Source organism: Oryctolagus cuniculus, chromosome 1 (assembly GCF_964237555.1).
Source record: "Oryctolagus cuniculus chromosome 1, mOryCun1.1, whole genome shotgun sequence".
NCBI classification, from domain to species: domain Eukaryota; kingdom Metazoa; phylum Chordata; class Mammalia; order Lagomorpha; family Leporidae; genus Oryctolagus; species Oryctolagus cuniculus.
Window position 1 is genome coordinate 159,882,437 of NC_091432.1, and position 15,207 is coordinate 159,897,643.

At 45.1% G+C, this 15,207-nt stretch overlaps 1 protein-coding gene and 1 long non-coding RNA gene across 21 annotated transcripts in view; one reads left to right on the forward strand and one right to left on the reverse strand.

The window, feature by feature from the left end:
- TRPM3 (transient receptor potential cation channel subfamily M member 3) overlaps positions 1 to 15,207 on the forward strand; it is a 1,025,749-nt gene that overhangs the window by 995,714 nt on the left and 14,828 nt on the right. For all 20 annotated transcript variants that reach the window (XM_070050833.1, XM_070050835.1, XM_051858588.2 and 17 more), the window contains 3 exons: positions 4,362 to 4,512; positions 6,082 to 6,281; positions 13,394 to 13,526. In XM_070050833.1, the coding sequence (XP_069906934.1) occupies positions 4,362 to 4,512; positions 6,082 to 6,281; positions 13,394 to 13,526 (484 nt within the window). The remainder of the gene's footprint in view (positions 1 to 4,361; positions 4,513 to 6,081; positions 6,282 to 13,393; positions 13,527 to 15,207) is intronic.
- Positions 1 to 15,207, reverse strand: part of LOC108176627 (uncharacterized) — a 22,762-nt gene continuing 7,555 nt past the window's right edge. Inside the window, exon 2 of the long non-coding RNA XR_007924307.2 lies at positions 1 to 253. This is a non-coding gene — a long non-coding RNA (uncharacterized lncRNA). The remainder of the gene's footprint in view (positions 254 to 15,207) is intronic.

Consider the following 15,207-nt stretch of genomic DNA (forward strand, 5'->3'; position numbering starts at 1 on the left):
TTAACTTAGAAAAAAAGTAGATTTTTTTTATTCTTACAAATGAAGAGTGTTTGAGGTATGACTGGGTCAGAAATCAGTTTCTCTTCGCTGTGATGGAGTCCATCGCAAGCAGCTCCTCTCTACTTGATAGCCTTACATCGCATTCTACAAAGAGAGCTTCACTTTCATACCAATTCCTCCTGAAGTTCCAGGGCTGATGCTCATTGGCTGTTATTGGTCAGGCTGTGTCACTTGTCCATCACTGAACCAATCACTGCAATAGGAGATAAAACATACTGATTAATCCTCTCCTAGGCATGGATCTGGGGTTCATTACATCCAGAATTCTTGGGTTAAGACTGGAAAAGGAGGATTGCTTCTTGGCCTTTTGGCTAAGATCAAGACTGGAAGAGGAGTTGTTTCCCAGAGGGGCACCAGGATGCTCTTATCAGAGGGTGGAGAAGGTGGAATCTCCAACTAGAGAGACTAGAGAGACTCTCCACTGATTGTCATCTAAAAAAGGGAGAAAATAGCATGCCCCTTGGTATGAAGATAGTGATACATTCACTTCTTGCAAAAGGATTGGGAGGAAAATCACCCAAGTATCAGGTCCTGAAAATAGGGAAGGAGGAAGCACCAACCTACGTGTCCCTGAACATCCACCCATGTGCCATCTTGGGTGTGTGAGCCTGACACAGCCCCCTGGGAACACAAGCCCCAGATACTGGATGGTGTCACATGACTATCCAGATAATTTGTCCTCCATCCTGAAATCTGCTGCTCCTCAGGGCTCAGGGCATCCAGTTCATCTTCACTGATGGTAGACCTCTGTAAATCTGAGTCATAGTGCTTTCTACTGCAGATAAACACCAGAACAGGGAATCATTAGGAGCCATTACACAACAATGTTTTGTACCAACTGCTACACATCATGTTCACGGTTTCTCTCTGCTGACATTACCAAGTGATGGCTGTTTCTTAATGATTCACTTTTATTATCATTATCACTGTCACAGGGATCATCTGATGCCTCCACACTGCACTTGTTGCTGCAGAATCTCGGTGATGTTCCTCAGGCTACTCCTGACTTCCAGGCTGCCCTGTGTAGCCCAGGCTGTAGGTGCTGCAGCAGCTCAAACACAAGTGCATCCCCTGAACCCCCATCTGAGCTCACACCACACAGTAACGCAATGTTCTCTTCCCTCTCTGTGCCCCTACGAAACTGTGAGTTGCTTGACAACAAGAATTTTCTCTTTGCTTCCCAATATGCCCTGTACCCAGCATGTTCTAACAATTCAGTAAATGCAGAATAAGTGCTGTGCTTAGTGACTGCAAAACAGATAAGACACAATCCCTAAACCCAAGAAACCTAAGTCTTATTAATTACAAAAACAGCAATACTAATGACGATGTTACTCGAGTTCTATATGCCAGACACTGAGTTACATGCCTGGCATGTATTAGCTCAGATCATTTATCTTGATGACTCTTCATGGTTCAGACTAAAACTACCCCCATTTTACAAATGAGGAAGCTGAAATTCATGGAGTAAGCCAAAGTCAGATCACTTGAAAATGTTTGAATCAAGATTGGAACCCAGGCCTTACCAATTATAATGCATGCTCCTAAGTACTAAATTAATACCACTAACTCTGTAAAGGTGGGATGAATAAAAGGTAGAGGGAGAGCTTGAATAAATTGATACCCAAGAGACTGGCAAAGGGTTCCCAGGGCCCCTGCTGCTGATATCAAACCAAATCTTATAGAAAGATATGAAGCTGGTCCAATTTTTAATTGAGGGGGCACTTTTAATGAGCCAGAGAAGCACAAGAGACCTAGAGATAGGCTGATGACATGACCTGGAGGCCTATGGAAGTGTGCACAGTCCCCTGAAACCAGCACCCTAGTTTCCCCTCTCAGCTGGAAAGGAAGAAGTTCACTACGTAACATATGAGGTCAGAAAGCAAGGTAGGTGAGCTTTGCCTCTCCCAGGTTTATTTTACGCTTTTTCAGAATGGAATTGAGGATTGGGGATCAGGGACTGTTTTTGCAAACACTGATGAGCTTAATGGCTTAGTCCAAGCCATTATTTCTGCCACTGTGTGTCGGCCTCCCTATAGAGATCTGAGCAGGAGCCAGTGGAAAGGGCAGAATAGAGGATGAAGGGGTCAGAGCAGATGGGGGAAGCTCCACAGGGGAAGAAAAAGCTGACTGGTAACTGCTGAGGCCTCTGGCCACATGGGAACAGAGACCCTGAAGTCTGGTAGAGTTTGAGGACTTCTTGACGGTGTGAAGGGAGGACTTCTACAAAGGACCCAAGGAAGGAGCCCCCCGCCCCTCAGAGATGGGCCCGTTCCACTAGCAGGACTGTGGAGGTGTGGGGAATCTCAAGGCCCAGCCGCGAACTTTGCCTGCAGGATCTCCTTTATTCATTCAACAAACATCAGTCATAGATGGACGCGGGTGGCTGTACTATGAGTAGGCATTGAACCAGGTGATGGGAAATCTTGAAGAGCCGTTCTCCCAGTGGGAAACTCGTGCGGGACAAGTAAATTGGTGATGGCAGTACAGTATGAGAGTCCCAAAGGGGCAAGCAGAGGGGGACCCTGGGATAAGGAAGATCCCTACCTCATTCCTAGGTGGAAAAAAAGTGGAGAGCAAGCTGTGTGCTTCTGAAGGCTGAATGGGCATTCAAGAATGATTGTGGCACAGTGGTGACGCCACTGCTCAGGATGCTGCATGCCGTATCAGGGTGCCTGAGCTAAGTCCCAATTCCACCCTCCATTCCAGCTTCCTGCTGATGTGCAGCCAGGGAAGCAGCAGGTGCTGGCTCGTGTACTGGTCACATGGGAGACCAGGACTGAACTCTGGGCTCTTGGCCTCTCCTGACCGTGTCCTAACTATTGTGGGCATTTGGGGGAGTGAACCATCAGCTGGGAGATCTGTTTCTCTCCCTCTCTCTGTCTCTACCCTTCAAATAAATAAATGAATATAATTAATGTTTAAAAATTTTAAGAAATGAATGGGACCCACCCAAGCGCAGCATGGAGTGGGAGCACTAGAGAGGCCTTCAGGAAGCAAAAGCATTTCTGAGAATGGCACGAAGAAACTTAGTCTGGTTGGTGTTCAGAGGGAGGTGGGGAGCGACAGGAGGTGGCACTGGGCCAGCAACCCCCAGACTTTGGACTTCATCCTGAAAAAAGGTTCTTCCACACTGGGCTTGGAGGGAATGATGAGGGCCTCTTGCAGGGCTGTGCTGGTAGTCGGGGCCATCGTAAGAATGCCAACCATAAAAAAGGCAAACACCCAGCCCCAGTACCCAGTCATCTGCTGGCAGAACCAACAGGCATCTTTTCCTTGGTGCCCTGATGTTCCAGCTAGGTGGGCTCAAGCTTCATAGCAATGATGCTTGCCCCCCCACCCCCACCGAGACTGATTCAATTGTCTGGAGCAAAGCTGGGCAGTGGTGTTTTTAAATCTTCCCAGGGGATCCCCCAGAAGCAGGGTTGGAAACACACCCTGAGGGGGAGCCACCACACCTGTCCGTGGCACCTGAGGGCCACACTGTCTGCTTTGCACTTGCCAGAGAACTCCCATGCAGGCCTCATTCACCCATCACTGACCCAATCCCACCTCTCACCTCATCCCCCACTCCAGGTCTCCCCCCCACACACACACCATTGGTCTGTTAATTCACCACCATTGGGTTTTAGCCCCTGTGCCCTGAACAGCACAGTTTTGGACAGGAAAGGCTCCTGGAAGAAAGCCGGCGGCAGGTACCCCACGGCCCTGGCCCATCACCCCAATCACCCTCAGGTGAAACCCCATGTATCAGGAACACCGAGTGACAAGCCTTCAAAGTACTTCCCACCGGGCTGCCCTGTGCTGTTCCTCCCGCGCTGCGACGGCAAATCATTAGCTCCGAGCCCTGGCTTGTTTCTTGCAGCAATTAACTGCTGCCCCGGTGTTAATTCCCAATCAATAGCCCAGCGATGGCGCTGCTCTTACAGCTGTTGGCTGGGGGCCTGCACAGCACATTTTGAAAGTAACTTGCCAGGCAGTGGGACTTCCTGCTCCTGTGTGCTCCCCAGAAAGGCCCTCAGCAGGCATTCTAAGGTGCACAAGGGCCCCCTCACAAAGTGTCAGGACCAAGAGACGGGGGAGGAAGCAGGCAGCTCCGCCCGCTCAGAGGACAATTCAGGGAGAAGGCAGCCTGAACATCAGCCTCCTGGGAGACTCATGCAGCTTTTCTGGGGGGAACTTTGGAGGTGGCTGTGTCTTTCTTCCATGTAAAACCCTCATTCAGGCCAGCTTCCCCGCTCCCTCTTTTTTACATCAAATAGCCACGGTTTCTTACTTCCTGCCTTTGTCACTTCCTCCAGCTCCCTGCGGACAGAATGAGACCCGAGAGGATGGAAAAATAATCCAGCTGCCTCCTTGCAAGACAGGAGCTTGGATTGTGCCGGCCATCATGGCCTGCTACCTCTTGGTGGCAAACATCCTGCTGGTCAACCTCCTCATTGCCGTCTTCAAGTGAGTGTGTCCTTCGTCAGAGTGCTTGGCCTGGCCAGGGGGAGCAGGGCGGGAGGAGGGCTGAGGCTCCAGCAGACACTGGATTGGGCCCAGCATGTATCAGAGGGTCAGCCACCTACTACACAGCATCCCACGTTGGGGCACCAGGGTGAGTCCCGGCTGCTCTGCTTCTGATCCAGCTCACGGCTAATGCACTTGGGAAAGCCCGAAAGATGGCACAAGCGCTTGGGCCCCTGCCACCCCCACAGGAGACCTGGATGGAACTCCTGGCTCCTGGACTCTGCCTGGCCAAGCCCTGACCATTGCAGCCATTTGGGGAATGAACCAGCAGATGAAAAATCAATCTCTCTCCCTCTCTCCCTCTCTCTCTCTCTCTTTCTGTGTGAGAAAGACTCTTTCAAATAAATAAATAAAATCTTTTTTTAAAAGGACATTGGGGGCCGGCTCCGCGGCTCACTAGGCTAATCCTCCACCTTGTGGCACCGGCACACCGGGTTCTAGTCCCGGTTGGGGCGCCAGATTCTGTCCCGGTTGCCCCTCTTCCAGGCCAGCTCTCTGCTGTGGCCAGGGAGTGCAGTGGAGGATGGCCCAAGTGCTTGGGCCCTGCACCCCATGGGAGACCAGGATAAGTACCTGGCTCCTGCCATTGGATCAGCGCGGTGCGCCGGCCACAGCGCGCTGGCCGTGGCAGCCATTGGAGGGTGAACCAACGGCAAAAGGAAGACCCTTCTCTCTGTCTCTCTCTCTCACTGTCCACTCTGCCTGTCAAAAAAAAAAAAAAAAAAAAAAAGGACATTGGGGAGGGCCAGCACTGTGGTACAGCAGGTTAAGCTGCAGCCTGCAATGCCAGCATCCTATGTGGGAAACAGTTTGAATCCTGGCTGCTCCAACTTCCCATCTAGCTCCTTGCTAATGTGCCCAGGAAGGCAGAATATGGCCCAAGTCCCTGGACAGCTGAACCCATATAGAAGACCTGAATGAAGCTCCTGATTCCTGGTTTCCGCCTGGCCCAGTCCCAGTTTGTGCAGCCATTTAGGGAGTGAACCAGTGGGTGAAAGATGTATCTGTATCTCCTTCCCTCTCCCTCCCCCTCTCTCCCTAAATCTACCTTTCAAGTAAATAAAATAAATCTTTAAAAAAGTATAAGATCATTATTAAAAATAATCATAATAAAAATAAATAAGACACCGGCGCCGTGGCTCACTAGGTTAATCTTCCGCCTGCGGTGCCAGCACCCCGGGGTTTTAGTCCCAGTTGGGGCACCGGATTCTGTCCTGGTTGCTCCTCTTCCAGTCCAGCTCTCTGCTGTGGCCCGGGAGTGCAGTGGAGGATGGCCCAGGTCCTTGGGCCCTGCACCCGATGGGAGAGCAGGAGGAAGCACCTGGCTCCTGGCTTCGGATCAGCGCAGCGTGCCTGCCGTGGTGGCCATTTTGGAGGGGAATCAAGGGAAGGAAGACCTTTCTCTCTGTCTCTTTCTCTCTCACTGTCTAACTCTGCCTGTCAAAAATAAATAAATAAATAAGACAACACTGGATCTCCTCACTTGGTTTTCTCTGGTCTCTGTTTCAGCAATACATTTTTTGAAGTCAAATCGATATCCAACCAAGTGTGGAAGTTTCAGAGGTATCAGCTCATCATGACTTTCCATGAAAGGCCAGTTCTGCCACCACCGCTCATTATCTTCAGTCACATGACCATGATATTCCAGCACCTGTGCTGCCGGTGGAGGAAGCATGAGAGCGACCCAGATGAGCGGGACTACGGCCTGAGTAAGTTTCAAGTGACAGCCCCAGCAACCACAAATCAGAACCCCTACTTCCTCCTGCAGTGTCGGGAAGAAGACAGTAGAGGCTGGAACTGGGCATTCTTAGCCTTCTGTCCCGCTTCATAACACAAAGCTATTTTAGCACCTTCATAGGTCCTGAGTTTCTGACTTTCCAGGGGTTGTGCTGCAGAGTATACCAACCATATAGACAGTCAGCACTCCATTATGTATTATTTAATCACTGTGTGAGTTGAGTTGCAAGCAACTAAGCTTGATTTTCCCATTATTATTTCTGGACCTGTAAGTTTTTCAAGTCTTAAATATTTTCCTAAGTCTTAGAGGTTGTGCCTATATGAGCTCATAAGGAAACTGGTCCTGCTTTCTATTCAGAGGACAAAAGACAAGATCCTCTGTCATGCACCTGCTAGCCACCAGTGTTTCTAAAAGGAGATTCCATTGGCCTGGGAAGAATGCTTCATATTGTGTAAGATTATGCCACACATTGCCAGAGATTCCATGCCTGGCCTCCACACACTGAATTCCAGTAGCTCCTGGAAATTTCTGACTGCCCCAGGGGCCCACCCTGAGTTACAAACCACGGGTATCCAGCTCCATACAAGCAAGCTACTATGGTTTCTCAAAATGTGTAAGGCAGATACACATTAATCTATGAACAAGAGCCTCTGAGTCAGTGGCTCAGAAATCTACCTCCTTCCATGTAATCATTGGTGTATCTAAGATTTGAAATGAAAGACATCTAACCAATTGCTTCTCTAAATGAGAAACACTTTTTTTAACTTTTATTTAATAAATATAAATTTCCAAAGTACAGCTCTTGGATTATAGTGGCTTTTTCCCCCCATAACCTTCCTCCCACCCACAACCACCCCATCTCCTGCTCCCTCTCCCATCCCATTCACATCAAGATTCATTCTCAATTATCTTTATATACAGAAGATCAATTTAGTATATACTAAGTAAAGATTTCAACAGTTTGCACCCACACAGAAACACAAAGTATAAAGTACTATTTTCAGTACTAGTTATACCGCTAATTCACATAGTACAACACATTGAGGACAGAGATCCTACATGAGGAGTAAGTGCAGTGACTCCTGTTGTTGATTTAACAATTGATACTCTTGTTTATGGCATCAGTAATCACCCGAGGCTCTTGTCATGAGTTGCCAAGGCTATGGAAACCTTTTGAGTTCACCGGCTCTGATCCCATTTAGACAAGGCCATAGTCAAAGTAGAAGTTCTCTCCTCCCTTCAGAGAAAGGCACCTCCATCCTTGATGGCCCATTCTTTCCTCTGGGATCTCACTCGCAGAGATTTTTCATTTAGGTGTTTTGTTTTTTTGGTTTTTTTGTTTGTTTGGTTTTTTTTTTTTTTTTTTTTTTTTTTTTTTGCCACAGTGTCTTGGCTTTCCATGCCTGAAATACTCTCATGGGCTCTTCAGCCAGATCTGCATGCCTTAAGGGCTGATTCTGAGGCCAGAGTGCTGTTTAGGACATCTGCCATTCTATGAGTCTGCTGTGTATCCCACTTCCCGTGTTGGATCGTTCTCTCCTTTTTAATTCTATCAGTTAGTATTAGCAGACATTAGTCTTGTTTATGTGATCCCTTTGACTCTTAATCCTATCCTTATGATCAATTATGAACTGAAACTGATCACTTGGACTAGTGAGATGGCATTGATACATGCCACCTTGATGGGATTGAATTGAATCCCCTGGCACATTTCTAACTCTACCATTTGGGGCAAGTCCAATTGAGCATGTGCCAAACTGTACATCTCCTCCCTCTCTTATTCCCACTCTTATATTTAACAGAGATCACTTTTCAGTTAACTTTAAACATCTAAGAATAATTGTGTGTTAATTGAATAGTTCAACCAATAGTATTAAGTAGAACAAAAAAAAAATACTAAGAGGGATAAAGTATTAAGTTGTTCATCAACAGGGCAAGGGCTGATCAAGTCATTGTTTTTCATAGTGTCCATTTCACTTCAACAGGTTTCCATTTTAGTGCTCGGTTAGTTGTCACCAATCAGGGAGAACAAATGATATTTGTCCCTTTGGGACTGGCTTAATTCACTCAGCATGATGTTTTCCAGATTCCTCCATTTTGTTGCAAATTACCAGATTTCATTGTTTTTTACTGCTGCATAGTATTCTATAGAGTACATATCCCATAATTTCTTTATCCAGTCCACTGTTGATGGGCATTTAGGTTGATTCCAGGTCTTAGCTATTGTGAATTGAGCTGCAATAAACATTGAGGTGCAGACAGCTCTTTTATTTGCCAATTTAGTTTCCTTTGGGTAAATTCCAAGGAGTGGGATGGCTGGGTTGAATGGTAGGGTTATAGTCAGGTTTCTAAGGAATCTCCAGACTGACTTCCATTGTGGCTTTACCAGTTTGCATTCCCACCAACAGTGGGTTAGTGTCCCTTTTTCCCCACATCTTTGCCAGCATCTGTTGTTGGTAGATTTCTGAATGTGAGCCATTCTCACCGGGGTGAGGTGAAGCCTCATTGTGGTTTTGATTTGCATTTCCCTGATGGCTAGTGACCATGAACATTTTTTCATGTGTCTGTTGGCCATTTGAATTTCCTAAATGAGAAACTCTTAACCTCCCTGACATAGCAATGCCCAACTTTTTTCTCAACATCAAGTGGAGAGTTGGAGAGAGATATGAATTCCAAATTATAGTTCCCATGTGAATTATGGATTTAGGCAAATAGAAAGCTTGAGGGCAGAGAATGACTGATGAGATGAACTCAGCTTTTCTACTCAGGAAACTTGGCCAGCATGGAAGAGCACAGATTGCTGTATCAGGGGCAGGGGATAATATAAAATCTTCCCCACTGCACTGGAGGGTGAACCCAGGGCCGCCAGTCACTTACAATAAAGCAGGAGGTGTTCATGGTGGAAGGAGAATCTCACTTATGCAGATAGCTTAGGATAGTGTCTAGAAACACAATGCAGGCAGTGGAATGGCCCAGATATCCGTTTCCACTCCAATGCCTGCTCCCTTACAGAAGGCCAGACACTGGGCAAGGTGGAAACCAGTTCCCTGAAGCTCAAGTTCATGATCTTCTTGTTGCTGTCACCAATAGGAACAATAAAAGCATGCCCAGGTCACAGGACACACGGCTGGGTCAGAAAAGCTGAGGAACACGGATGAGGGCCCTTAACTGTGTTGATCTATCAGAAGAAAGTGAACTTTTCACTGTAGCTTGAATAAAAAGAACTCAGGGCACTGCCATGTTCCTGCAGAGCCTCAGATAAAAACACTCTGAAGTGTAAATTTTAATTTTTATTATAGAACTTGCCATATTGATGGATTTTTTTAAGAAAAAAGGTCACTAGCAATCAGGGAAATGCAAACCAAAACCACAATGAGGTTTCACCTCACCCTGGTGAGAATGGCTCACATACAGAAATCTATCAACAACAGATGCTGGCGAGGATGTGGGGAAAAAGGGACACTAACCCACTGTTGGTGGGAATGCAAACTGGTAAAGCCACTATGGAAGTCAGTCTGGAGATTCCTTAGAAACCTGAATATAACCCTACCGTTCCACCCAGCCATCCCACTCCTTGGAATTTACCCAAAGGAATTTAAATTGGCAAACAAAAAAGCAGTCTGCACCTTAATGTTTATTGCAGCACAATTCACAATAGCCAAGACCTGGAACCAACCTAAATGCCCATCAACGGCAGACTGGATAAAGAAATTATGGGATATGTACTCTTTAGAATACTATACCGCAGTAAGAAACAACGAAATCCAGTCATTTGCAACAAAATGGAGGAATCTGGAACACATCATGCTGAGTGAAATAAGCCAGTCCCAAAGGGACAAATACCATATGTTCTCCCTGATCGGTGACAACTGACTGAACACCAAAAAGGAAACCTCCTGAAGTGAAACGGACACTATGGGAAACGGTGACTTGATCAGCATAGCCCTGACTGTTGATGAACAACTTAATACATTATCCCTCTTAGTAGTTTTTTTTGTCTGCTCTACTTAATATGACTGGTTTAATTCTGTAATTAATACACAGTTATTCTTAAGTGTTGAAATTTAACTGAAATGTGATCCCTGTTAAACATAAGAGTGGGAATAAGAGAGGGAAGAGATGTACAATCTGGGACATGCTCAGGCTGACTTGCCCCAAATGGTAGAGTTAGAAACATACCAGGGGACTCCAATTCAATCCCATCAAGGTGGCATGTACCAATGCCATCTCACTAGTCCAAGTGATCAATTTCAGTTCACAATTGATCATAATGAAAGGACTAAGAGTCAAAGGGAGCACATAAACAAGTCTAGTACCTGCTAATACTACCGATAGAATAAATAAAGGGGAGAGTGATCCAACATGGGAAGTGAGATACACAGCAGACTCATAGAATGGCGGATGTCCTAAACAGCACTCTGGCCTCAGAATCAGCCCTAAAGGCATTCGGATCTGGCTGAAAAGCCCATGAGAGTATTTCAGGCATGGAAAGCCAAGACACTCTGGCAAAAAAAAAAAAAAAAAAAAAAAAAAAAAACTAAATGAAAGATCTCTGTGAGTGAGATCCCAGTGGAAAGAACAGGCCATCAAAGAAGGAGGTACCTTTCTCTGAAGGGAGGAGAGAACCTCCACTTTGACTATGACTGTGTCTAAACAAGATAAGAGTCAGAGAACTCAAGGGGCTTCCATAGCCTTGGAAACTCATGACTGGAGCATGGGGAGATTACTGAGGCCATAAACAAGAGTGTCAATTTGAAAAGTCAACAACAGGAGTCACTGTGCACTTACTCCTCATGTAGGATCTCTGTCCTTAATGTGCTGTACATTGAGACTTAATGCTATAACGAGTACTCAAACAATATATTTCACTTTGTGTTTCTATGGGGGTGCAAACTGTTGAAAGCTTTACTTAATGTATACTAAACTGATCTTCTGTAAAAAAAAAAAAAAAAAAAAAAAAGAAGAAGAAGAAGAAATTATCAATTCCCAACTTGACACTCAATGGGATTAAACATGACAATAGGTCTGATCTGATTTCATCATCATTTAAAAAATCATCTATTATTAGGCCGGTGCCATGGCTCACTAGGCTAATCCTCCACCTTGCGGCGCCGGCACACCGGGTTCTAGTCCTGGTCGGGGCACCAGATTCTGTCCCGGTTGCCCCTCTTCCAGGCCAGCTCTCTGCTGTGGCCAGGGAGTGCAGTGGAGGATGGCCCAAGTGCTTGGGCCCTGCACCCCATGGGAGACCAGGATAGGTACCTGGCTCCTGCCATTGGATCAGCGCGGTGCACTGGCCGCGGTGGCCATTGGAGGGTGAACCAACGGCAAAGAAAGACCTTTCTCTCTGTCTCTCTCACTGTCCACTCTGCCTGTCAAAAAAAAATCATCTATTATTTTTCACTTTATGTTTCTGTGTGGGAGCAAACTGTTGAAATCTTTACTTAATGTATGCTAACTGATCTTCTGTATATAAGAGAATCGAAAATGAATCTTGATGTGAATGGAAGGGGGGAGGGAGTGGGAGAGGGGAGGGTTGCGGGTGGGAGGGACGTTATGGGGGGGAAGCCATTGTAATCCATAAGCCGTACTTTGGAAATTTATATTCATTACATAAAAGTTAAAAAAAAAGAAATGTTTTTTTTTAATGTCCCTTATATATAGCCAAAGAAGTCCAATGAGGCATTTAAGGTGCCGGTAACCTAAGTAGTAAGTACATTCCTTTTGTTCCTAAATACAGCAACAGCAAGAAGGTTTCTATACTTTGAGTGTCCCCAAAATCTTCCTGTCTCCATTCCCCTCCTCCTAGCACACAACTGTTCTGTGTAACTTCATGACCACATCTCCAATGTCCCCTTCTGACCAAACTCTTTCCACCTCAAGAACTCTGCCATATTTGAGGAGAGTGGTCTTGGTGCCAGTGTTTCCTTCTCACAAGTTTTTTATGGACCTGTTTTCCATGATTCAAGTAAATTCAGATTCATGCATCCAAGCAAGCAATGGCAACCTCAAGAAACTAAATTCCTAACACTCTGAAATCCAGGGCTCCAAACATTTGGGCCAATCCCTGTGGAATCTCAAGGGCCAAGGATGAGAAGAGGGACCTCTCCCATTCATGATTTTTCTAAAGTAGCTCTCTCCCCTTCACCCTGATTCAGTTTCCCACTGGGCTATTTCTACATTGCTGTATCCGTGAGTTGGTTTTTGTACTTCATAATGTATTATGAGTTGGTTTACATCTGTTAACTGAAAACCATGCTAACAATGACACAAATAACTAAAGCTTTGTTTATCTCATTTGACAAAAAGAAAAGAGCTAGTTAGCCCAGAGCTAGACAATGGCTCACTGAAGTTAAAGACCCAGAGTACTCCTATTTTTAGGCTCAGCTATTTCTTGGCAAGTTGTTTGGTTTCAGGGTCACAGAAAAGCTGCTGCATCTCTAGTCATCACATTTATGTTTAAAGGAGGAATAGAGGGGAAAGTGGAATAATGTGGAAAGAAGTCGTCACATCTCTGTATTTTATCAGAAAAGCAACACCACCCCTTCCTGTAGCAGACTTCTATTGTTTCTTGTCCCAAACTATTGTTTCTTGTCTCACGCTTGCTGCTGGCTTCATGGGAGACTGGACCGGGATGCATGTGGTTATCTCTTCCCCCTCAGAGATGGGATGGGGGAAAGGGAAATGTAGTTGCAAAAGGACTTTTAGTAAACCCTGTCTACAATATCTGTCGGCCACACCCCAGTGCAGAATTGTTGAGTTTTGGGAAACTTCCAGGCTCTGAATAGCTTCCTTTTCGTTGAGTTAGTTTGGTTCTTGGCTTTGCGACTTGTATAGTTCTAGCCAACTTCTGTACTAAACCAGATACACTCAAGTGAACTTCAGAGACTCACAGTGAAGCTAATGTTCAGAAGGAAGCCAGCAATGCAAGTTGCTTATTTGGATTTGGACTTGGTTTGGACTTATTAAAGAATCCAAGCCCCTCTTCCCAACACCAATTGATATAAAAACTATCATTAGTCCCACCAATGCAATGGCATTGCTCTTCTCCTGTGACTCATGGCTCTCTTTTTCTTTTCACAGAACTGTTCATAACCGATGATGAGCTCAAAAAAGTACATGATTTCGAAGAGCAATGTATAGAGGAATATTTCAGAGAAAAGGATGATCGGTTCAACTCGTCCAACGATGAAAGGATACGGGTGACTTCAGAAAGGTGTGTTCCACAGGGCCATGCCTCTACACACATTTGATGGCATGGCATACTCTATCAGCCAAATTTCTTTGCACAGCTACGAAACTCAGATGTCTTGTGTTTATTTTTATTGTCCCAGAAACCATGGAGCTTATGAGAGAACAGGACATTGCCTAACGTATCTGCGGATCAAAACCCCAGACTAAAGATGCCAGCCTTCTCCAGTAGGCAGTAGCTATTCCCCCTTTGACAGTGCAGATTGTTGAGTGTCTGGAATAGGGCTGGAGTTGCTGGTTCAGACTAGAAATTAGAAAGTCCTGAGCAGGTAAAAACTCGAGAGACTCAGCCCAACTCCAGGTTCTCCAGCAAGTTTGTGTTTTGTGTGTCCCACTGAGTACCTTCTTCAGAGGAGTAGAATGGTCTTAGTGCCTGGCTGATAAGCTTGCTCAATACCTTCAAATTAGATGACATCAAAAGACTTGTTTTAAATTAGTTAAAATAATGATTAGAGGTCTCTTTATTCCCCAAACTGCTTTGTTTTGCTCATTTTATACAGCAAAATAAACACAAGGAAATAAAAGCAGATTTTTCTACCCAGTAGTTATATACTTTTAGCTCTCATTGATGAAATAGCTAGTATAAGCAGCAGAGCTATAAGGAAAAAATCCACAAATGGGGCTAGCATTGTGGCACAGAGAGTTAAGCCACCACCTGTGACATCAACATCCCATATGAGCACAAGTTCAAGTACTGGCTACTTCTCTTCCAATCCAGCTCAGTGCTAATGCACCTGGGAAGGTAACAAAAGGTAACCCAAGTACTTGAGCCCATGTCCACATGTTAGAGACCCTAATGGAATTCCAGGCTCCTGGCTTCAGCCTGGGCCAGCCCTGGTCATTGCAGCCATTTGGGAAGTGAGCCAGTTGATGAAGATCTCCCTGTGTGTCTCTTCCTCCCTCCCTCTCCCTCTCTCTCTCTCTCTAGCTCTGGCTTTCAAATAAATAAAAAATCAAATCTTAAAAAAAATGACAAATCCCCAGATGAAGAAAATCCTTTAAATCTAATAATCTAGCTTCATGTAAATGCACTTATATTTTCTTATGTGTCTTCGTTTGCTATAGACTAATAACACCTTTATCATGGACCAATGTGTCCAAAATCCAGCATTTGGGAATCACTGTCCCAAAGAGCACCCAAAGTGTTACAAAGTATTGATGTAACTAAGTTTTAAACATTTGCAACATGAAGATGGCAGAAGCAAATTAAAAATAGGATAGAAAGGTATAATATATTGATGGGTTTAGTCAATATGACTCAGGCTTCTAAGATTCAAGGGAGTCACATCTAGTTTTCATGAAATGACATTTTGTCTGTTTACCCATTTCAGACAGTCTCTGGTGATTCTGCAGGAATTATATAAATAGCATCTTGTTTTTATCCCTGGCCCTTTACATCTTTAAAGAATGTAGTCTGGATAAGAAGCTACATACACCCCTACCATTGAGTGACTGTATCCATAAGATCAGAAAATATTAATAAACTTTAAAGCCATGGACAGATTTTATGCACATCTGTCACTACACAATAGAGTATTTTAGAAGAATACAATGTAAAGTAATTTTCTGGCAAACAGAGGAAGGAATTGGAAATCTGAGGATCTCTCTCACTCTCAGGCCTTGGGAAAGCTATTTATTAATGGAGG